Source organism: Vombatus ursinus, unplaced genomic scaffold (genome assembly GCF_900497805.2).
Source record: "Vombatus ursinus unplaced genomic scaffold, bare-nosed wombat genome assembly UNPS02014847.1, whole genome shotgun sequence".
Taxonomy (NCBI): domain Eukaryota; kingdom Metazoa; phylum Chordata; class Mammalia; order Diprotodontia; family Vombatidae; genus Vombatus; species Vombatus ursinus.
The window spans coordinates 548,800-570,969 of NW_020954625.1; the positions used below are offsets into that span (position 1 = coordinate 548,800).

At 43.2% G+C, this 22,170-nt stretch overlaps 1 protein-coding gene across 1 annotated transcript in view; it reads right to left on the reverse strand.

Annotated features, from left to right (window-relative positions):
- The window catches only part of TBC1D2B (TBC1 domain family member 2B), an 83,973-nt gene that overhangs the window by 23,944 nt on the left and 37,859 nt on the right, over positions 1-22,170 (reverse strand). Inside the window, exons 7-10 of the mRNA XM_027840601.1 lie at positions 21,146-21,311; positions 9,863-10,026; positions 7,583-7,809; positions 6,453-6,842 (exon numbers count right to left, since the gene is read on the reverse strand). Of these exons, the coding sequence (XP_027696402.1) occupies positions 6,453-6,842; positions 7,583-7,809; positions 9,863-10,026; positions 21,146-21,311 (947 nt within the window). The remainder of the gene's footprint in view (positions 1-6,452; positions 6,843-7,582; positions 7,810-9,862; positions 10,027-21,145; positions 21,312-22,170) is intronic.

Below are 22,170 nucleotides of genomic sequence, written 5' to 3' on the forward strand. Positions count from 1 at the left end.
TCTCTCTACTGATTATTATCAGATCGATCTATCCAGCCCTAACCTCTGGCCCTCAAAAGCTGGCCCTTCCCTACCTTTCCAATCTTCTTATACCTCACTCTGTTCCATAATTTAGTAACACTGGCTTCCTTACCATTCCTAGGACAACTCCATCTCCTGACTCTAGACATTCTCCCTGGCTGCCCCCCATGCCAGGCTTGTTCTCCCTCCCTGGCTCCCCTTCTGGCTTCCAGTGCCAGCTAAAATCCTACCTTCTACACAAAGCCTTTCCTAATTTCCTTCAATGCCAATGCCTTTCCTTTGAGATTACTTCTAATTCATCCTGTATGTCTTTTGTTTGAATACAGTTAGTTACAGGTTGTCTCTCTCATTAGACAGTGAGCTCCCTGAGGGCAGGGACTGTTTTTGCCTTTCTTTTTATCTCAGGACTTAGCAGTGCCTTGTACATAGTAAGCATTTAATAAATGCTTGTCAGTTTGACTTGATTACATTTTATATAATATACAATTTCTGGGATGTGGTCATTTGTTGGTGATAGGCTACAGTCCATTCGTACTCAACGTGCGTCTGCTTCTCAGCTGCCCTTTCGGTGACCCACGACTTTCGTTCTCAGGAGGTTGTAGTATTCTGTGATTCACAGCCATACGGCAGCACTGGGAGAGTAGTAGTGCTAAAAATGAGCTTCTGTTTCAAGGAGAAGCTCCCTCACTAAGCATGTGGAATCCCTACCCGTGCTTTAAAGACCAATTCCAATGCCATCTGCTCCAAGAAACCTTCTCTGCCAGCCTTCCTGCCTACTGGCAAGGCCCTTCCTTGGCTTCCCTCAAGCCTCAGCTCACAGCACATCTTCTGGCTCACTGCCTATGCCAGGGCCTTCCCATTTCCACTGTCTATAGCTTGTATGGACATAACTGCTTTGCGTGTTGTCTCCTCCATTAGCACATATGCTCCCTGAGGCAGGTTGGTTCGGTCTTAGGTTTTTGGGTTTTTTGGGATCCCTAGCATTTCGTACATTGCCTGCAACATAGTGATCTTTAGTAAATGACTGACCTTCCTACTTGCCTTTCACACAGCAGCATCTTAAAACTCTAATGGACTTGTCATGAAACACTGTGTATTAATTAGAGTGATCTGGGTGTAAAGCTGCTAGTGGAGTCATAATTTTCAAACCTCACCTAGGAGGTCCTGCCCCAGGCCCACAGACCAGACTTATAAGGTATTCTGTAGACTAAAGAATCTTGTAGAATTACACAAAATGATCTTAGAAAGCCAAAACAATAGGCAAATCCAATACAACAAAATTCAGTGAGGATGAATGTAACATCCTACGGTCTAGTTTGAAAAAATCAATGGCAAGAATTCATGGCGGGTGAATTATGGCTAGACTTTTTTTTCATGATAAAAAGAACTTTAGGTTTTAATGGACTGTGAGTCATGGCAGTCAAGAAAGCGAATACAATTTTACACTGAATTAGTTGGAGGACACTATACCCATTCCTGACCAGACATCTGGAACACTTTGCTCTGCCTGAGGGACTATATTTTAGGAAAAATATTAACTATCTTAAGGCTATGTTGATATGGATTGCTGTGATAGTCAAAAGTAGGGATTATCTGTATTATAAAAGGACATGGAAGGTGGGTTTGATTCACATAGATCTTTCCTCATTCTCAGACAATGCATTTACAAATATTGGGCTTCTTTGTTTTCTGTTTGGGTGTGTTTCTTAAAAATCTACTTTTCCCCATAGAGCAAAGACCTTGTTATTGTTCAAGGCCCATGCTGAAGTCAGGTAAACCTCAGTTCAACTCCTCACCTCTGCCATATTAGTTGTGTGACAACAGTCAAGTCCCTCAACCTTTCAGGCAACCATCAAATATGAAAGCATTGCAGAAAGAAGTTTTTCATGCTGAGAATTTCCCAAATGGATGCATGATGTGCCTGGACCACAAAGTGCCTTACATTTACTTCACAGAACCCCAAGGCACCTCGGAGACCATTCAAATCTGACTGTATCTGAAAAAAGCCTTCCCTCTCCCCCTCCTGACAAGTTCAGGGGAAGGGAACCTGCAGCCTCAAGGCTACATGTGGCCCTCTAGGTCCTCAAGTGCAGCCCTTTGACTCAATCCAAACTTCACAGAACAAGTCCCCTTAATAAAAGGATCTGTTCTGTAAAACTTGGACTCAGCCAAAGGGCCACAGCCAAGGGCATAGGAGGCCACAGGTGGCCTTGAGGCCACAGATTCCCCACCCCTGGGTCAGATGGTCTCTGCCCCAAGACCAACAGTGAGGAGAAGCCCACTACATGTGGAGGCAGCCCATTCATTCTGCTTCTGGAGAGTACTAATTGCCAAGAAGCTTCTATCTATAATAAGCAGAAACTTCTGCATCTATCCATTGTTTCTAGGGGTGTCCTCTGAGATCAAGCAGAGCAAATCCATTCTCTCTTCTTCATGACAGTTCTCCTCCCCCCCCCACTTAATTCTTCTCAACTCCAGCCTAACCATCCTTTCCATGACGTTCACACGGCATGTGCTAGAGGCGTTTCACTATCTTAGCTATAGCTATTTTCCTCTGGATGCCCTTCAGCTTATCAATATAAACACGTGGTACGTAGTCCTGCACAGGGTACCCCAAATGTGGTCTGACAAGAACACATCAAGACTATTATTACTTCCTCATTCCTGGAAACTACACATCTTTTAATGTAATTAAAGGTTGCTTTCTTGGCTCCCATATCAACCATTACTAGTTCCTTGAGCTTGCAGTCCACTAAAACCCACAGATCTTTTTCAGACAAATGTTGTCTAGACATTCCTGTCCAATTGTGTGCTTTAAAAGTGGATTTCTGAACCCAAGAGTAATACTCTATTTACCACTGTTAAATTTCATCTTTTATTCAGCTCAATGTTCTAGCCTGTTGAGATGTTTCTGAACCTTGACTCTTTCATTCAGCATCACAGACATCTGCAAATCTGATAAGTACACTACCTATGATTTTATCCAAGTTATTGATAAAAATGATAAATATCACAGACCCTTGGGGAAATACACCAGAGACCTAGAGTGCCAAGAAGACCTTAACCATTAAAAATGACTCTTTGGACCTGGTCGTTCAATCTGAATCAGACTATATCATCTAGCCTGTATTTTTCCATCTCTTCAACAGGCTTCAACAATTTTATGCCTGCTAATATCTCTGTAAACTTTATCTACAGTTCTTCCCTGATTTGCTAGTGCAAAAAATAGCCAAATACAGGGTTTTATTTGATCTTAGAGGTGAAATGGGTCCACTGGAGTTTAATGAACAGGAGGCGGGGTGACACGGTAGCGTGTGCTTTAGGAAGATCAATTGGAGAGCTGAGCAGAGGACAGACTGCAGTGGGAAGAGTCTGGAGCCAGGAAGACCAACCAGAGGCTACTGGAATAGTCCAGGTGTGAGGGGATAAGAGCATGCAGGAGGGGAGGGGGTGGAGTGGCAGCAAAGGAGAAAAGGGGGTGCGAATGAGGTTAGTCTGGCATGACTTGCCTTTTCTAGATGTTCACTAATCAAGCCTTAAAAAATATAACCTAGGGGCAGCTAGGTGGCGCAGTGGATAGAGCACCGGCCCTGGATTCAGGAGGACCTGAGTTCAAATGCAGCCTCAGACACATAACACTTACTAGCTGTGTCACCCTGGGCAAGTCACTTAACCCCAACTGCCTAGCCAAAAAAAATAAAAATAAAAATTAATTATGTATATGTATATGTGTGTGTGTATATGTATATATGTGTGTATATATATATGTATGTATATATAAAACACCTAAAAATTTAAAGTCAAGGTCACTGGTATGGTTTGCCCACTCCGGTCTCTTCCCTTTCTGATAAATCAGTCCAGTATCTGAGGTACCTCCACCATCTTCCACGATCTTTCAAGGATCATTGACAATGAGTCAGCAATCACACACACTAGGAAACGATTTCTCAGTGCCAGGAACCTGAACTATCAAGGGCAGGGGGTTGGTACTAATTCCATATTTACCTTAGGTACTAAATTCTTTATGAGCCATGTTTATCACTCCTTTCCAGTACAAAGGCCGTTCTTTTTGGCTGAGAAAAGCAGCAGAATCAGAGTGGAGCAGTTCTGTCTTGCTGTGTCACCTAAGCGACAAGGCCCGTCCTTTCTTCCCCCAGAGTCACACAAAAACCTCCACCATCTTTTTGTCATTCTTCGTTTTTCTGTACCAGCCTCAGCTCCCTCCGACCTTCAGCACTGCTGACACGACTCTGCCAGGACTGGACCTCAGCTCTGTATTCATCCTCCATTACTTTTCTTCCCAATATCACACAGTGAGAGTTATGGGAGCATAGCCTCATGAATACAGTGCTAGAGTCAGGAAGACCTGGGCTTCAATCCCACCTCGAGGGATAACAAAGCCTCTGACATCATCACTCATTCAGTCAACAGGCATTTATTGAGCACCTATTAGGTACAAGGCTTGGTGCTAAGTGCTAGGGATACAAAGGAAGGCAAAAACAGTCCCTGCTCTCAGTCTAATGGGAGGAGACAGGATGATAACAACTAGGCAAAAATAAGATATATAAAGAATAAATTGACGATAAGCAGCAGAGGAAAGGCATATTAACAGCACCTTTTTGTAGAGAGTGGGTTTCAGCTGAAACATGAAGGAAGCCAGGGAAGCCAGGAGGTAGAAACAGGGAGGAAGAGAGTTTCAGGCACACAGCACTATCAGTAAAAATGCATGGAGTCAGGAAATGGGGTGTCTTGATCACAGAACAGCAAGAAGGCCTGTGTCACTGAATCAGAAAGCACATGGGAAGAGGGAGGCATAAAAATATCGGAAAGGTGGGAAGGAACCAGGGCATGAAAGGCATCGAGTGCCAAACAGAGGATTTTATTTGATCTTAGAGCTGATGTGGATCTCCTAGAGTTTAATGAATAGGAGGCAGGGCTGACACAGTGGGCTGTGCTTTAGGAAGATCAACTGGAAAGCTGAGCGAGGACAGACTGCAGGGGAAGAGACTGGAGCCAGGAAGACCACCCAGAGGCTGCTGGAATAGTCCAGGTGTGAGGGGATAAGAGCATGCACCAGGGGAGTGGCAGCATCAAAGAAGAGAAGGGGGCAAATTTGAGAGATACTATGAAAGTAAAATGATGAAAGAAAGTGGAGAGTTAAGGATGACAAGCAGGTTGCAAGCCCAGGTAATTGAGAAGATAGGCCAGTGGTACCTAGATGATAATAGAGAAGATGGAAAAAGGGAAGAGTCTGGAGGAAAAGGTAACTCCCTTTTGGACATGTTGAGTACAAGAGGTTCACAGGCTCTACAGTGTGAAATGTCCAAGTGGGAGGAGAAGATGTCTCTCTGGAGGTTAAGAAAGAGGCTAGTTTCACATACCTCTGTATTCCTATGAGACAGCAACAAAGAAGGTTGTGAACACCTCAGGTGATGATGGTCTCCTCTCCTCCTGTAGAACACACTCTTGGTTCTACTTCTTGGTCAACTTGGACCAGTTAGAGGAACCCAAATGCACCCTGTTGTCCTTCCATATCATTTCTGGAGGAAGTTTGGGGCATTCTTCCCCAAAGTAGCATAGCTTAGCTCTTTGGGGCTAACAAATCGCTCTGGTTATTTTTTTAACTTGCCCAGATGAGGAATTATGGCACATTATGCAAATTGAGTACATGTAAGAAATTTAAAAAAAAAAACCCATCACTGTCATGGATCACACTGGGTAGTGTTTTTTGGTCAAAATGTGGCACAACTATAAAACAACATGGCTACCCTGTATGACTTACAAATAGATTCTGACAGTGATAACAAAAACATTTAAAGCAATGGCAACTCTGCTACAGCCGTGGCCTTATTTCCCTTCCTGACCTCTTCAGTCCAGCCAAATTGCCCTTGTTGCTTTTCTTTACCCAGGACGCCACTTCCCATCTCTCATCTCCATGCCCGGCATCGGTTGTCTGCCCTTTGCTTAGAATGCACTCCCTGCTCACCTCAGCCTCTTAGAATGCCTTGCTTCCTTTAAGATTCCGGTCAAGTGCTACCTGCTACACAAGGCCTTTCCTGACCTAAATGTGAGCTCCTCAAAGGCTCTCATCATTAGATCAAGCCCCTCTCTGCTTCTCTGAAGGTAACTTCTCTCAGGTTCATCTCTACACTGTCTAGCACATAGTAGTCACCTAATAAACGACTGCTGATTGATTGATGGCATCAAAGTGATTACTCTAAAGCAGAACCTTCACTTGGATGTGAACATCTTGAAAGCTTGCTAATAACAGTCTTATCACTTTGTAATCACATGGAGTTAGCAATTTATCAAGATCATCATCAATATCATTAGCAACCAACTTTTCCCAATCACTCCCAAACAATGGGGGTTTTTAGCTCCTCTTCCTGTAATAAATAAGAAAAAAAGGCTCTATCTTTTTGCTCGCTTACCTTCAGTCTGTCGAGCTCCTGGAGGTCTTTGTTAACGGAAGAGGGCGTGGCTGTGCTAAGTGCCTGGGAAGACGCACTCCCTTCGCATTCACTGAGCTGTCTGGAGAGCTTCATGATCACTTCATCTTTGGCTTGGATGGTCTCCACTAACATGCCCAGCTGTTCGTTGAGCTCGCCCACTTTGCACTTCAAGTTCTTGACTTCCTGCTGGAGACTGTCTTTCTCCAGACTGAATTTTTCCAACTGGCTGCTGAGGCCTAAGATCTGATCATCCTTTTGGTGCAGAAGCTCAAGCTTCTCTTTTGGGACTCCATCACAAAGATGGCTGCCAGTGAAATACTTATCATATTGGGACGACCTGACTGTCTGCTGCAAAAGTCGTACGAGTTCCTGAGGAGAAGGGGGGGGGGGAGGAGAATAACAGAGGTGCACTGAATTATTCAAATCTAAAATGAAGACAAACAAAAATAACAGCAGCTCTCCACAAAGCAATTAACAGATATTGAGAAAATGTAGCAACTTTACTAACATTAAAATTCAGAATTTCTCCTTGATGGACTTAAAAAAAAAGTATTTACTTTTGAAGGAAAGCAATTAGGAAACAAGAAATCATAATGCATACAAAACTAAATGAATAATAGTGCTGTGGGAATATTTATGTGAGCATTAAATTCATCTTAGAATTCAAGACATTTTTAGCACTTGAATTATTCAAGTACATGTAAGATTTATAAACTAATTTTTTTTCCTGCTTGGCTCAGAAATTAATCTTGTTATCTGGCTTGTAACTAAATTACCATTAATTTCGATGACCAACAAAAACTGGAAGTTGCCAATTCTTTGAGTCAGGAAGATTTCTGAAACCTATCGAGAGCAATAATCAGGTTTGTGAATGCAGACCTAGTTGGAAGTAGTAAGACATTCCTCTTAAAAAACGGTTCAACTTCAATGAAAATTCCAGGTTATCTTGAGCTGACATTATTGAGAACATGTGTGACTGTAGCATTGGCCAGGGCCCTGGAAATTTTAAAATAAAATCACTCTCTGGGATTAAAAAGCCTGAAATATTCCGATGAAATACAGAAACTCTCTCCCCCTTTCGGTCCTCTGCCTACCACGAGGTTCATTACCTTCTGGCTGGATAGCTCCTTCCTCAGTCTTCCCAGTTCTTCCTGCTGGTTCTGAAGCTTCAGGTGTACTTCAGAACCTGATTTACTGCCGTTGCCAGAAGACCATTCAACGGGAGCATCACCACTGCTATGTCGGTTCTTGTATGACCCAATCATCTCTCTCAAAGGTCGCTTTCCTTTATAGGGAATACGGCCAAAATCGAAGGGGAATGCTGGGCCAGTTACTCCTACGCAAAAACAAAACCATATGTCTAGCACAGAGCACGAAGCCCACGTCTGAAGCCTCCAAACTGCCTTTCAGACCCACACGGGGGACCTCCCGTAAGTCTCTGACAACCCCAATTGTGCCACCACCTCAAACACGCCACGAGCTGCCCATCCCCATGCCTTGGCTGGCAGTTTTCACTCACTGCTATGACCAAAACAATTCATCACCTAGCAGGTCATTCTGCAAGATGAAATCAACTTGGAAACTCTGACCTACTCTGCATCCCCTGGACCTGGGTCCCCCCAACCCCTACCTCCCTCTGGATGGAGTGGGTGGGAGGTGGCCATGAGAGAAGTTCCTCCCAGAGCCTCCACTATACAAGGATGGCGCTCAAGGTGCCCTCATCATTTCCTACCCAGTCGCTTTCCCAGACTTTATCATCTATCATTCCACAAGATGAAGTCAACTCAGACACTCGGAACCTCCTCAGATATTCCCCCTGTGGCCTGCACCAGTGACTCGCCTTCCACCTCCACTTTTCAGGTTCTTTTTATGTGCTGTCTCCCCCAGCAGACTGCAAGCTCCTTGAGGGCAGGCACGTCCTTGTATCCTCAGCACTTAGTTCAGCACCTGGTACTCAGCAGGTGCTCCACCAATGTTTATGGCCTCTTACTCTGGATCATCCCTGGGTGAGGAGCTTCTCTGCACTTCTCTCAGTCCTCATCCTACACACCCTCTTGGCAGGACCCGCCAAAGCTTGTGCTCGCATAGCATGGGCTTCCAGAGCCCAGGACCAGTGCCCTAGCCATGTCAGACACTATCAATGCCAATCGGCACTGGAGCACTGGAACTTTGTTCATTGAGTAGGGCATGTTAACGTTCCTGTTTCTTCAGTGTGGTATAATGGAAAGCCCACTACAGGAGGCAGAAGACCTGCATTCTAATCCCATTTGCTTCTTAAATTAAGCTCCCATCAGCCTTAACCCTTCCCACTCCAGAGTCTGTGAATTTTCTGCTTCAGTAAAGATCTGGGAGGAGCCCAAGGGTGTTTTCCATCTCTACCAACTTACTCCTAAAACTCCTTAAGAGCACAGCAGGTCTCTACATAAAGGTAAATGTAGCCATGTCTACATACACACTTAGGCACAAAAAGGCATTGATAACAAGCTGCTGAGTGGGTGAGGGCACTCATTTCTAGGGGCCTTTACAGAGGTGGGTGGTGCTGCCTCAGGCATTCTGATTTTACAGAAGATCAAGGACGGGTAGAGCTGGGACCAGAAACTATTGTTCTTTCTACCACAGGATACTGCCATATACAGGTGCTCCCAGGAAAGCTGCAATGAACCAAAATAATGAGGCCAAAAGGTTCTTTGAGTTTCTGTGGCTCTCTCTACAGTAGGCTCCATTTTATAAACCAATGCATAAGAAGTAAAACAAAGTTATTTCTCAATAAAAACTATGTAGCCATCTCATTTTTCTTTCTAAGGTGCTGGAACCACTGACAGTTTCTGTTACACTGAATTGGGCTCTATTTCTGTTTTTTTAACTTTTCACCTGCTTGTGTCATCAATAGGCATTTAAGTACCTACTATGTGTCAGCGCCTGCTAGGGGCTGGGGACACAGACATGAAAAAACACAGGGTCTACCCTCAAGGAGCTTAGACTCGATGAGGGGCAAATATGAACACATATAAGTGAGCACAAAACACACAAAGTAGTTTTTGAGGGGCACAGCTACAGAACCTGGGAGCAATCAGCCAGGCCTCAGGTTGGAGGTGGCTCTAGAAAGAGTGTAAGAGGTGGAAGGAAGGAGGAGGGACGGCCTTTGCCAAGGCCGGAATAAAGGAGCCAAGAGGCTGCATAAGCAGCTACTCTGGCAGGAGGGCAGGGTGCGGGAAGCAGAGACAGCCGATGCCCAGTGAGAAGGAGAGTGAAGTGGGAGCTGCTGGAGCTCTCTGCGCAGGTGAGTGGCTGGGACCTCGGAGCCCGAGGCAAGAGCGCATCCTCCAGCCTTCTGTGCCCCTCCCAGTGCCCCACACTGCCGCGCACACAGCGCAGAGCGGTGCATTTACCTCTGTTCCCCTCTGAGCTTTGCTCCTTCCCTTGCCCATGAGCCACTGACTCCTCTAAACCCCTCGGGGTGGGGTCGATGAATTCCCACTCTTCACTGGTGTAAAACACACTCTTCCGGCTGTCATTATTTCCTCTCCCGGGTCGAAATGAAGACATTGAATTTCTGTGGAAACAGGAGAAAACTGCTATCTCAAACATTTTACTATGTAAAAGAAAGCCTAATCACTTGTGATTTCCAATTTCGATAAGTGATCTGAAAGAACCCGGCGTCATTTTGTGAAAAAGAGAAAGAGAGATAGAAAGGGCAGAGAGGGAAGGAGAGAGTGACAGGACTATATCTTAACAGATGGGAAATAACTGATTACGTGGAAGCCCGCAATGAGATGCTGGTCAACAAGCTGACCATCATTTTATTATCAAAATCAACATCAAATCAGAAGAAAGGATAAAGATGTGAAGATGATACCCTATACCTTTCAACATCTCCAACCTGACCTAATGGAGTGAGCCACAAAAAAAGAAATGTGAGAAAATGGGAAAAGGCAGAGATATTGATCTCTTATTACCATTTTATATAGAAGTTTCATAATTTGCAGGAAGGAAGAATTCCAAAGAAGTCAGAAATTCAATTGTAGAATATTACAGGAGATAGCAGATGATTATAAGCAGTTAATCCAAAACAAGCATGTACATAGCTCAGTATGAGACCCAATGAAGAACATTCAGAAGGAAAAATTACAGATGAAATAAATGAAAAATGGAAGAAAATAACAAGCATTTTTACGTGGAGCCACCACTTTTGAACTCTACCACCTCGGTTCCCAAATGTCTACATGAGGAAGAAGTGTCCTGAAGTTGCCCATATGGAGAATAGCAGCTAGGCCCATGCTAAATAGAGGGGGAAAATGTGCTCCAGGAGATCCAGAGAGGAAAACACACCAATGGAATTGAACAGAACTGAAAAAAAAAAAAAGGCAGTAAGATTACTACCTCCAAAAAAAGGCAACTGAAATGACAAAAATAACTACCAACTTAGAGACCTTCCGTTCTTTATGAGGATGATCTATACAGAGAGAGGCTTCTATTGATGACAATGTGACAACTGAACAGAAGGGCTGTCACTTATTTTGAGTTTCTGCAGCAGATCACATCTCTATAATCATTCAACTGATAGGAAAGTACAGTGACTACAATAACCAGTTTTATCTCTTAACTACATAAAGGCATTTGACACAGTACTACAAAATGTGGCTGTACAAGTTCTCCTCCAACAAAGAGGTCTTTCTCACTCACATGTTAATATCGTATAGAATTCTTTGAGAAATCCAAGTGCAAAGATAATTCTGTTCAACAATGCCCTGCTTATTAACGTACATTTATTATATGTTGTCTGTCTGTGTACCCCTAATACCTAGCACAGGAAGTGTGTGGCACATAGAAGGCACTTAATTAACATTTGTTAACTGACTGAAGGCATAAAAATAGGGCAGCTCAAAGACATCTACCAGAGTCATGGAAAATGACTTCTGTAGGGTCCAAATGGAAGAGAGATTCTTATGGATGGTGAAATCCTCCCGATTTTCAAATGGCATTAAGACCCAGAACACAGCAGGATCTCTTCAGTGATTAAAAAAAGATCAGTCTGAAATTTCATTTAAAAAATCAAGGATGTAGAATGTCTGTTGTCTAGGACATAGAGTTGCGTGGCCAATCCAACTGAGTTAGTATAACAGTATCTCTTCATAAATGACAGGCTCTACAGAGTGACAATTTGCTAAACACAGAAGTAAACATGAACTTTGGACAGGAAACTGAACAAAACTGGCTAACACAGAGTTGACACCCAACATAAGTAAAGAGATAGTAAGAGAGCAACAAGACGTCCTTGATGAATTCAAGTCAACAGGCATAAACTAACTATATTACCAACAGTCTTTAACAGATCAGATGAATGATAGGATTACAAGACTGAAAAAGGGACAAATACCTTGACGTGTCATGCCTTCCTCCTCCCCAAGCAGAAAAGATAATCTGCAAACTCTTTCAGTCATTTTTAGTTGTGTCTGATTCTATGTGACCCCATTTGAGGTTTTCTGGGCAAAGATGCTGGAGTTGTTTGCCATTTCTTTCTCCAGCCCATTTTACAGATGAGAAAACTGAAGCAGACAGGGTTAAGTGACTTGCCCAGGTCTGAACTCAGGAAGTTGAGTCTTCTTGACTCCAGGCCCAGCACTCTATTCACTGAGACACCTAGCTGCCCCACTGCAAACTCTAGGTCAGTGAATTTGACTTTTGATTCTAGTCAAAATTCCAGAATTTATTATTAAAGAGATGGCTGGTGAACAGCTAGAAAAGAAAATGGGTCTCACAAAGAATAAGCATGGCTTCGTCAAGACCAAGTCATGCCGGATAAACCTTCCTTCCCTTTTTAGATGGGGTTAAACTGATAGAACATGGGAATGCTGCAGTATACTGATTTTCACCAAAGCATGACAAAGTTATTTCATGCTCTTCTTAATGGAAAAGATGGATACATGTGGAATAGATTAAAGAAGTCACTTAATGGCTGTACTCACAGTAATTATGGTTTGCTGTCAACTTGGAAGATGGTCTCTAATGGAATGCCTCCACATTCTGTTAGCCCTACACTGCTTACCATTTTTATTCAATGACTTGAAGGCAAAGATAGTGTCCTTATCACATTTGCAGAGGACTCCAAATGAGAGAGGATACCTAAAATAATGGGTCCAAAAAAAGATCCTGATAGGCTAGAAAACTGGCCTGAATCTGAGATAAAACTTAATTGGGGTAATTAAAAATTTATATTTTGGTTTTTAAAAAAAACAATTTCACAAGTATCAGGTAGAGGAGGCATGACTGGACTTCAGTTTGTTTGAAAAAGATTTGGGGGTCTTATTGGACTTCACACACAAAATAACTGTGCTCTGTGAAAAAACTAGTGTGATACTGGGCTGCATTAAGAGAGGCTTAGCTTCCAAGAGTAAAGAGATAGTCCCACTGTCTTCTGTCCTGTGGGGACTGCATCTGAAGGATTATGTTCAGTTCTGGGTACCACATTTTAGGAAGATCATCAATAAGTCAGAGGTCATCTAGGAAGGCAACCAGAACAGTGAAGTGTCTCCAGTCTCCGCCCGGTGGGGACTGATTGGAGACTTTTAGCAGAGAGAAGATAAGGCTCTTGAGGTCATGACAGCTGCATTCAATTGACTGAAAGGCTGCCACTTAAAAAAGGAATCAAGCTTGATCAACATGTAGAAATTTCAAAGTGACAAATTTAGGATTGATATAAGGACAAAAGTCTTAACAGTCAGCTCTATTCAAAAGTGGAGGACATCAGGAAAAGGGCGTTGTAGTGGGGATTCTTTTTCAAGTGTAGGTTGACCTAGGCTGTCTCAGAGGGACTTTCCAGCACTGCACCTGGGGAATGGTTCCTCACTTCTTTTCTATTTAAAGGTCTTTCTCTTGGTCACTTGCAGAATTTGTTGTTTCTGAATTGAATTGTTAAATTTAGGCCTATGTGTCTTGAGGTTTGCAGGCTTGGGTTTTTTTTTCTGGAGCCAACCTATGCATTCTTTTTTTTTTTAACTTAATAGTATTATTTTTTCCAATTACATATAAAAATAGTTTTCAACATTCATTTTTGTAAGATTTTGAGCTCCAAATTTTTCTCTTTCCCTCCCCCCTCCCCAAGACTGCAAGCAATCTGATATAGGTTATACATATACAATCATGTGAAACATATTTCCACGTTAGTCACATTGTGAAAGAAGAATCAGAACAAAAGTAAAAAACTAGGAGAAAGAAAAAAACGTCAAAAGGGGAAAATAGCATGCTTCGATGTGCATTCAAACGCCATAGTTCTTTCTCTAGATATGGACAACATTTTCCATTACAAATCTTTTGGAACTGTCTTGGATCATTGCATTGTTGAGAAGAGCTAAGTCTATCATAGTTAGTCACTGCACAGTGTTTTTGTGTACAATATTCTCCTGGTTCTGCTCACTTCACTCAGAATCAGTTCATGTAAGTCGTTCCAGATTTTTCTGAAGTCTGCCTGCTCATCATTTCTTATAGCACAATAGTATTCCATTACATTCATATACCACAACTTGCTCAGCCATTCCCCAATTGATGGGCATGTCCTCAATTTCTAATTCTTTGCCACCACAAAAAGAGCTACTATAAATATTTTTGTACCTGTGGGTCCTTTTCCCGTTTTTATGATCTCTTTGGAATACAGCCCTAGCAATGGTACTGCTGGTATGCATTTTTTCAATTGGTTTTCCTTTTCTGTGTTCCGAAGTCCTGAACATTTTTTCTTGCATGATGGTTTTCAGGTTTTTTGACTTGTGTTTTTCTAGGAGACCTATAATCCTTGGGTTGTCTCTAGGAGTCCTGTCTTCGAGGGCAAGACAATATGTTTTGCTTGAAATGAGAGTATGTTTTCTTTTAATGTTATTGCTTCTTGTTTTTCTTCTTCTAGACTGTTCTTCCCTTCTGTCTAGGAGCATTTCCAATCAGCTGTCCTCTCTTTTGTTTGTTTCTTTAGGGAAGCTTGCCACTGCAGACTCAAATTCTTCCATCCTACCATTTACTTCTAATGAATAGACCATAAATGCTGCTCTCATAATTCTCATTTCTCTTTTGATCTGCTCAGAACGGCTTGGTGTGGTTCTTTTAATCCTCCAACTACACATGGTCCTCTGTCTCAAGTGTGGAGTCATTGCCTTTGTTTTGCAGCAATTCTTCATGAAGCCTTGCATTCCTTTAGTAGATCAATACATGGACCATATTTCCTTCTCCTGCTGATGTTTTCCCTGTTGATTTATCTGCTTATGCTCAAAATCTTTAAGGTTTCTTTAGCCTCCTGAGACCTCTGGTAATTTCCTTCTTTTTTTCCTTATCTTTTTTCTTATTTTCCCCTACTGCTCATTTGCTTAATCTCTCCTGTCTGATGATGGGTTCTTTGGGGGCTGCATCTCAAAGCACCTCAGCCTCCTCCTACCCTGGCAAATCCAGGGTTCCTGGGTGTAGATCTCTGCCCCAAGTGTTTTTGGGGGAACAGGACTGGCCCCACCTGGATGCTGTGCTCCTTCCCTTAGGCTCCATGGAGTGCTGCACAGGCCTCCACACTCAGCATCCTGCCCTGTTCCCTCTGTTCCTCACTTCTCTGGCCTAGCAGTACAGGATGCCGCCATGCTGGTGCTACCAAAGCTGGAGCTGATTTCTGTGGTTTGGAAATTGGCTCTCCAAGACTCTGAGAGGGGAGTAGGGGGAGTTGTGTTGGGGGGGGTTAAGCTCTATTTCAAGCCCAGATATATGTCCTGCCCTGTTCCCTGTTCCTCTACTCTTCTGCAGAACAGAACACTACTGCAGCCATGGCCAACAAGGCCTCAATCAATTTCTGCAGCCTACAGTTCAGATCTCCAAGGCACTTGAATGAGGGAGGGGAGACAAGGGCGTAGAGTTGGGTCTTGTTGTAAGCCCGTAAGTCAGGCAGACGCTATGGTGGGTGGTGAGGGAGGGGGTGCTGAGTGCACTCAAGGGAGGTGGTGGTTTATGGATGTTTTGTTTTGTTTTACCTTCTTTTGGATTCCTGGTGTCCTAGACCAGAGATGTTAAACAAGAGGCCACAACACTCTAGATTAAAATGTAATTGGGAAAATTTAATAAAATAAATAAAATTACAATAGAACATATAAAATGTTACTACATGGTTTTCTAAGTCAATATGTAGTCCACAGAGGTCTTTATGTATAACTTAGTGGCCCCATTTCTATCTGAGTTTGACACCACTGTCCTAAACCAAAGAGATGGCTGAAATCTCTTTATCTTTGGTGCATAACTTCTGCTTTGGAAGGTTTGAGGGGCTGTAAGGATCAAACAAATGTCTAGTCCCCATCTTGTTGGCCACATGACCCAAAAGTCTTGTGACCTGTGCAGTGCTTTCAATGAGCTCAAGCTGTTTTTTGACACAAAATATCATCTTCTGAACCCAAATGTTTTTCTAGTGGCATATGGTTACAAATATTGGAATACCACACTCTCCAAAGTGTCATAGTTATACATGACTCAAAGGGCAAAGGAAATTTGACACATAGTAGGCATAAGCAGGTTGCAGCAAATTTCAAACAACATACAATAAGTAGCATAAAGGATATTTTCCTAGAAATATATGATGAAGAAAGGAGGTGGGCCAGTCATATGGTAAAAGCAAGAGGCACTGATCTGGTACACTTCCCCTGCCAAAAACAAAACAAAACAAAACCAAAAAAAAAAGAGGAAGGTTTCTACCCCAATGGGCAGATTTTCTTGAAGGATTTACTGGAGAACATGGACAAGAATGGCACAGGACAAGAAGGCATGGCTGGGCAGCAATTTGTACCCATGGATCAAATACCTAAATCACTAGGTTCTTTGTGTCAATGACGGCCTAATCTGTCATAGTTGAAACATGTGGTTGCTCACTGTTTAGGACTAAAAATCAACTAATGTCTCATTGAGCACCCCTTGAGTAAAATGGCATCCTTATTAGATACTATAAAAACAAATACAAGAAATCCTTCCCAGATGAAGCAAGCAATACAAACTAATAATAGAAAGTTCTTGCCCTCAGGAAGCTTCTCATCTAATAATCATATGTATACAAATAAGTAAGACATAAAACAGAATGTGCTAAGAAAAGGGGGGAAGGGAACAAGTACTTATTAAGCACCTACTATGTGCCAGGCACTGTGCTAGGTGCTTTACAACTACTGACTCGTTTCATCTTCAGAACAACCCTGCAAGGTAGGTGCTAATATTATCTCTATTTTATAGCTGAGAAAACTGAGGTAAACAGGCTTAAGTGATTTGCCGAGGATCACATGGCTATTAAATGTTTGAGGCTGGATTTGAATTCATGTATTCCTGACTCTAGGCCCAGTGTTCTATTCACTATGCCATCTAGATGCCAAAGGGCAGTTTTGCCCTTTTGCCATAAGGGCAAAAGACAGATCCAAGAAAAATATAATAATAATCACAGAGTGATTACTTTCACACATGAAGAAACTGACATGTGAGTCTTCACTAGATGGAGGTGTGCAATGAGGGAAGCATTGGAAGAAGATTGGGAACAATGCATAGAATTAGGAGAGGGCAGGAAGAGATCTGGCGGCCGCAAGTGGTCTGGATCAGTCATACCTGCGTCTGTGAAGGGGAACAGCATGAAATAAGGCTCAAAGGGAAGGGCACAATGGGTTTAAGTGGAGAGCCTTCCTGCTGAGAGGGTCAACACAGCTCACATACTGGTACAGTACCTCGATACCAGAGATCCTACAATCAGTTCATTCATTCAACAAATACTTTGTGATCACCTACTAAGCAGGGTGAACACCAACTTGTGTCTCTGCATTTGTTCAACAAATGTGCACCTGCCATGGTTATGATCTACAACACAGTCCAAGACGGTAATACCTGACTTCTGCCAAATGTTAATATTCTATCCAGATTTTCATAGGCAAATTGCATGCTTCACCTCAAAAAAATTCTTCTATATTGCATTGTTATGTTTGGATCTCAAAAAGTTCATAGAAGAATTAGAAAAACAACTATCAGATTTCTCAAGAGCCTGGAGCCATGTGAATTCCACCAAGAGACATTTCAGATTCCAATGAAGCCCAAATTATCCAAACCCCTCAGTTGGATTAGAGATGACAACAAAGAAATGAATATTGCCTCACTAAGAATTCACTGCCTAAACACTTCTGCTAGCAAGCCACTGACACCCTATGCCTGCCTGCCAACAAAGTCTCTCAATCAGAGGCCTATGACCACATTTTAAAACAAAGCCCTACAATGAGATTTCACCATTCAAGGAACTCTTCCACCTGTGGTCAGACTGAAAGGCTCCGTTTTTCCACAGTCCAACTCTTGTGGGAGTGAGTTACAAACATCAACTTCATAAGTCTCAATACATTTACATTGGTCACAATATATCTCACTGCTTCTGAGAAGACTTGAGAAAGCTGTCTGGACATCAAACAGACCCAACAAAAGGCTGACTAAAACAGGACACATCTGATATACCTGAAAAGACCAATATTCTATAATGCACAAACATGCTATTACAGAGCCATCAGACATCATTTCTTCCCTGAACGGTTTCCCTCCTCTTCACAAAGTTGTTCTTACCATCAGGAAATGAAAGCTCTAAAGAAAAGATGAAGTCTGCACCCATTTTTATAGGGCAGCTGAACCAGCCCCATTTAATAGAAAAACCATAGCATTTCCCATCAGAAAACCTAGTTTTCATTCCAGGCTTCACTTCTTACTAGATAAATGTTAGTAGGCCAGTCTCGTAACATTCCAGTCCCTACACCCTGCAGAGTGACACTAAGAAAAGCACAGAGAAAATTGCAAAATGCCATATACAAATGTGAAATATCATTAAGTAGAACTCTGGCATCTAATTTATTTAATGAATTCTTTAAAAATAGGGTCAAATGATCACAGCGCTCATGACTACCGTCGTGAAAAATAATGACGACTCCTAAGATGTGGGCATTTCTTAAAGGACGTGAGCACATGGCCAAATAGAAGGGATGAGCAGAAGACTGTCACTGCGAGCTGCAGAGCACAAATCTGGATTTCAAAGGAAGTTAACAGAGACAGTGGGCTTCAATTCGAGCTAGACTCAAGGCAAAAGCCAATTTTCTGCAAATGTTAAACTCTGAGGTTGTGTGGTAGCTGTCTTATACTATGTCTTACTAGAAAAAAATTGGAAAGCCACCATGACTTTGAAAATGCCAGTGTTTGGCACATGGAAACAAAGTTTAATACTTCTCATGATAAAAATACAACTGTACCATATATCATCACGGGCACGGGAACCTCCATCACAAATGCCACCTTATGGCATTTTTGACTTTTCTAAACCACTTTCACATTTATTTCATTACCTCCCCAGTCTCCAACTCTAGAAAGTATGAAAAGCATGCATTTTCCCTACTTAACATATGAATAATATGAGAAGTTGGAAGACCATCACTAAGTAATTGTTACTTAGTCAGCACTACTGCTGCCACTGTCTTCCACATAGATGGTCTCATGCTGTTACTCAAGAAATAGTATGGTATAATGGGTAAAATACCTGGCCTCAGAATCAGGAAGACCTGGGTTCAAGTCCTCTCACATATACCGGCTGTATGACCCTGGGCGAGTCACTGAAGATTGTGTTTCACAGCAACTACCAAAGTACACTGGTAAGCAAGCCCCCACACTGATGAAATCAAACATAGGTTCAGTCCAAAAAAAAAAATGCAGTTACAAAGCACTGCCAACATGTAACCTCATTTGGCTGGAGGCTTGGGCTCCTGACTCACAGCCTTCCCTCACTGCCCGATCACCCAGCGACAGGTCCACGGCATCATTTCCTAACAGATGCAGGGACTCCAGTGTCTCTCAAGCCTTGACCCATCCACTTAGGGCACAATAACTCCTGGGCCGTTCACTGGGCAGTTTGATCACAAGCCTCGGCCTCTGCTGACCGCTGTGCCCCAAGCAGGGGCACTGAGACACCTGCTGTGCTAGGCCTGGGCCAAGCCAAAGGCCTCCTTAGTCTTGGCGCATTTAGCAGCTGCTTCTTTTGAACCCTCCTCTCATTTCATTTTTAGAGATGACAGCGATAGATAACAAGTAGAATTTTGGATCAAATCAATAACCTTGTTAGAAAACCCGTCAATGGGCTCAGAGCTAGAGACAGACGCACTTTAGTTCGGTCTAAGGAGAAATTCCCTAACAATGACAGTTGCCCAAAAGTTGACTGGGCTGTCTTGGGTGGTGATGAGTTCCCCATCATGAGAGGGCTCCAAGGCAAAGGTTTAGACAACCACTTGAGAAAGCTGCCGTAGAGGCGATCCCCACACTGGCACAGGTTAGACCAGCCGCCTTCTCAGTTCATCCAACTGACAAGTATTTATTAAATTCCACACCAAGGAAATCACTCCAATGAATGAGACAATCTTGCGTCTGAGGAGCTGACATTCCAACGGGGAAGGCAAGAACCTATCAAAGTACAGGAGAGAAGAGAGCTGGGAGAGGGACCAGAATGGCCACACGGCTGCAGGAAGCTCCCAAGAGGAACTCCTCCACCAAGGTGGGCAGGCGCAAGGACTCTTCAGCAAGGACTCCCAGGAGGCGGCCCAGGTGACTTGCCCAGAATGACCCAGGCAGTATGTCAGATGCAGGACCTGAACCCAGGTCTCGCCAGCTCTGAGGGAGGCGAAGCTGCCTGCTGTTTATAAAAATGTGCCAACTATAAAGAAAATAAACACACATAAGTACTGAGGAGTCTAGCGACAAGGTGGTGTGAAAAGGAGGGAAGAAGGGAGAGAGGGCACAGGCAGTGTGGGGAGGGGGCCTGGGGTGGCTTCATACAGAAGGCGGTGACTTGAGCTGTGTCTCAGCAGAAGAGGAGTGTGCTCAGAGGCCGAGGGGAGGATGGGGCATCCTAGGCATCAAGGTGAGGGCCAAAGCCAAGGCCTGCAAACTGATGGAAGGCAACCTGTTGAAAGAGAGGACCATGGAGAAGGCCAGGTGGCCCCAACCTTGCTCCACATTGCCCTCTCTTCATCTCCACCTCGGCAAGGCCGAGCCAGCTCCTTCTGCTCCCCAAATGTGGCATGAGGCCTCCTGTCCCCAAGCCTCTGCACTGGCTGTCTCCTGTGCCTGGAGCACACCCTCCATCTACCCTCCTCCCCATCCTCAGTTTCCTCATCTATAAAACAAAAAGGTTGAACCCCATGGTTTCTAAGGCTCCCTCCGGCACTGAGACTGTGTTAACTCTGTGGAATCTTCCTCTAATTCATACCACTTTACTGTCTTCATTTGATGTACAAAATAGATTTTTCTAGCGAGAAGAGGCTGCACAACTAAAATGACTAAGCTTTCTGGCCGGCAAAAAAGTATGGAAAGTGAAGAGGGATGCTGGCAAAATCCCCACAGGTTCTTAGGAATGAGAATGATCTCGCATTTATGTCACCAGGGAAGGGTTACAAACTTCCAAAATCTTTTCCTCACAATAAGCATCATTATTCCCACTTTACAGAGGAGGAAACTGAGGCCCATAGAGGTACCACAACATGCCCATGTTCACACAGCTGCTAAGTGCCAGCGGCTAGACTTGCACCCAGGCCTCTTGGCTCCAAGCCCTGTGCCTTTTCCACTGCCCCCGGTGCATTCAATTTCAGCTCTGACGTAGCTGGAAAACACGGAAGACTCACTTGATGTCAGTGCCCCACTGCTTTAGGGAAAAATTACTGGAACTTGAATGAGCCGGAGCTGGCTGGCTGGCAGCCTGTTCTCCCACCAGCTCTCCAGGGGCAGCTTCCACAGAAAGGACATTTCTGGCTTTCTCGGCAGAGGCATTCGGATGCAGGAGAATCACATCTGAAAGAAAATAAACACCCATGTCAGTCAGCCTCAGCTTTCCCTTCTGAACTTAAGTTCAGAACTTGTGGATTTTCTATCCATGGACAGTTTTTGGCATTCTTTCCATAGGCTCTGAAGTAGGTTTTCTCTATTGAAAAGGGGAAGAGGAACTGCATTAACAAAAATGTGCCATTTTCTGAGCTTTTCAGAGTGTTATGAAATGTTTCCCAGGGATGGTTACAGCAAACTACCAAAGAAAACCATCAATGACAGATGAAGATTCCAAGTTCACTTCCATGACACGCTGTCACTAACATATGGCACTGATCACCTACCATAGCCCTGCCCTAACTGAATACAATTGTCTGATTTTATAGAACACACGACAGAATGGTTTTTTTAAGAGGAAAGTCAGTAACACTGAATACATTGTCAAACTTCAGCATGTACTCCCTCTAAAATAAAACTTCTGCCAAAATGTCTCCATTTACAAGCCAAAAAAAAAAAATTATGAAGATTCTTCCAGATGAAATATCCACAGGGATAATACGTCACTTAAATTTAGCAATAAAATGTGTCAAACGAATACATGTGCCATCTTTGTATCAGCAGTATTCAATTTGGAAATTTATTTATTCTTTGTTTCAAGGAAGAAAAAGCCTAGCCAAGAAGCACACATTAAAGCAAACTTTCCAGAATGTGAGGAAGCCCCCACCTCGAGGGTGCAGGGGCATGACAACCTCTAGAGGCACTATGAAGCCAAGGCCAAAACAACTGGATATTTTGAGTCCAACTTCCACATAAATAGAAACACTTTTGCAACGAAAACAAAATTTAAATCAAAAAGCAAGATTAACCCAGTGAATTCAATCCAACT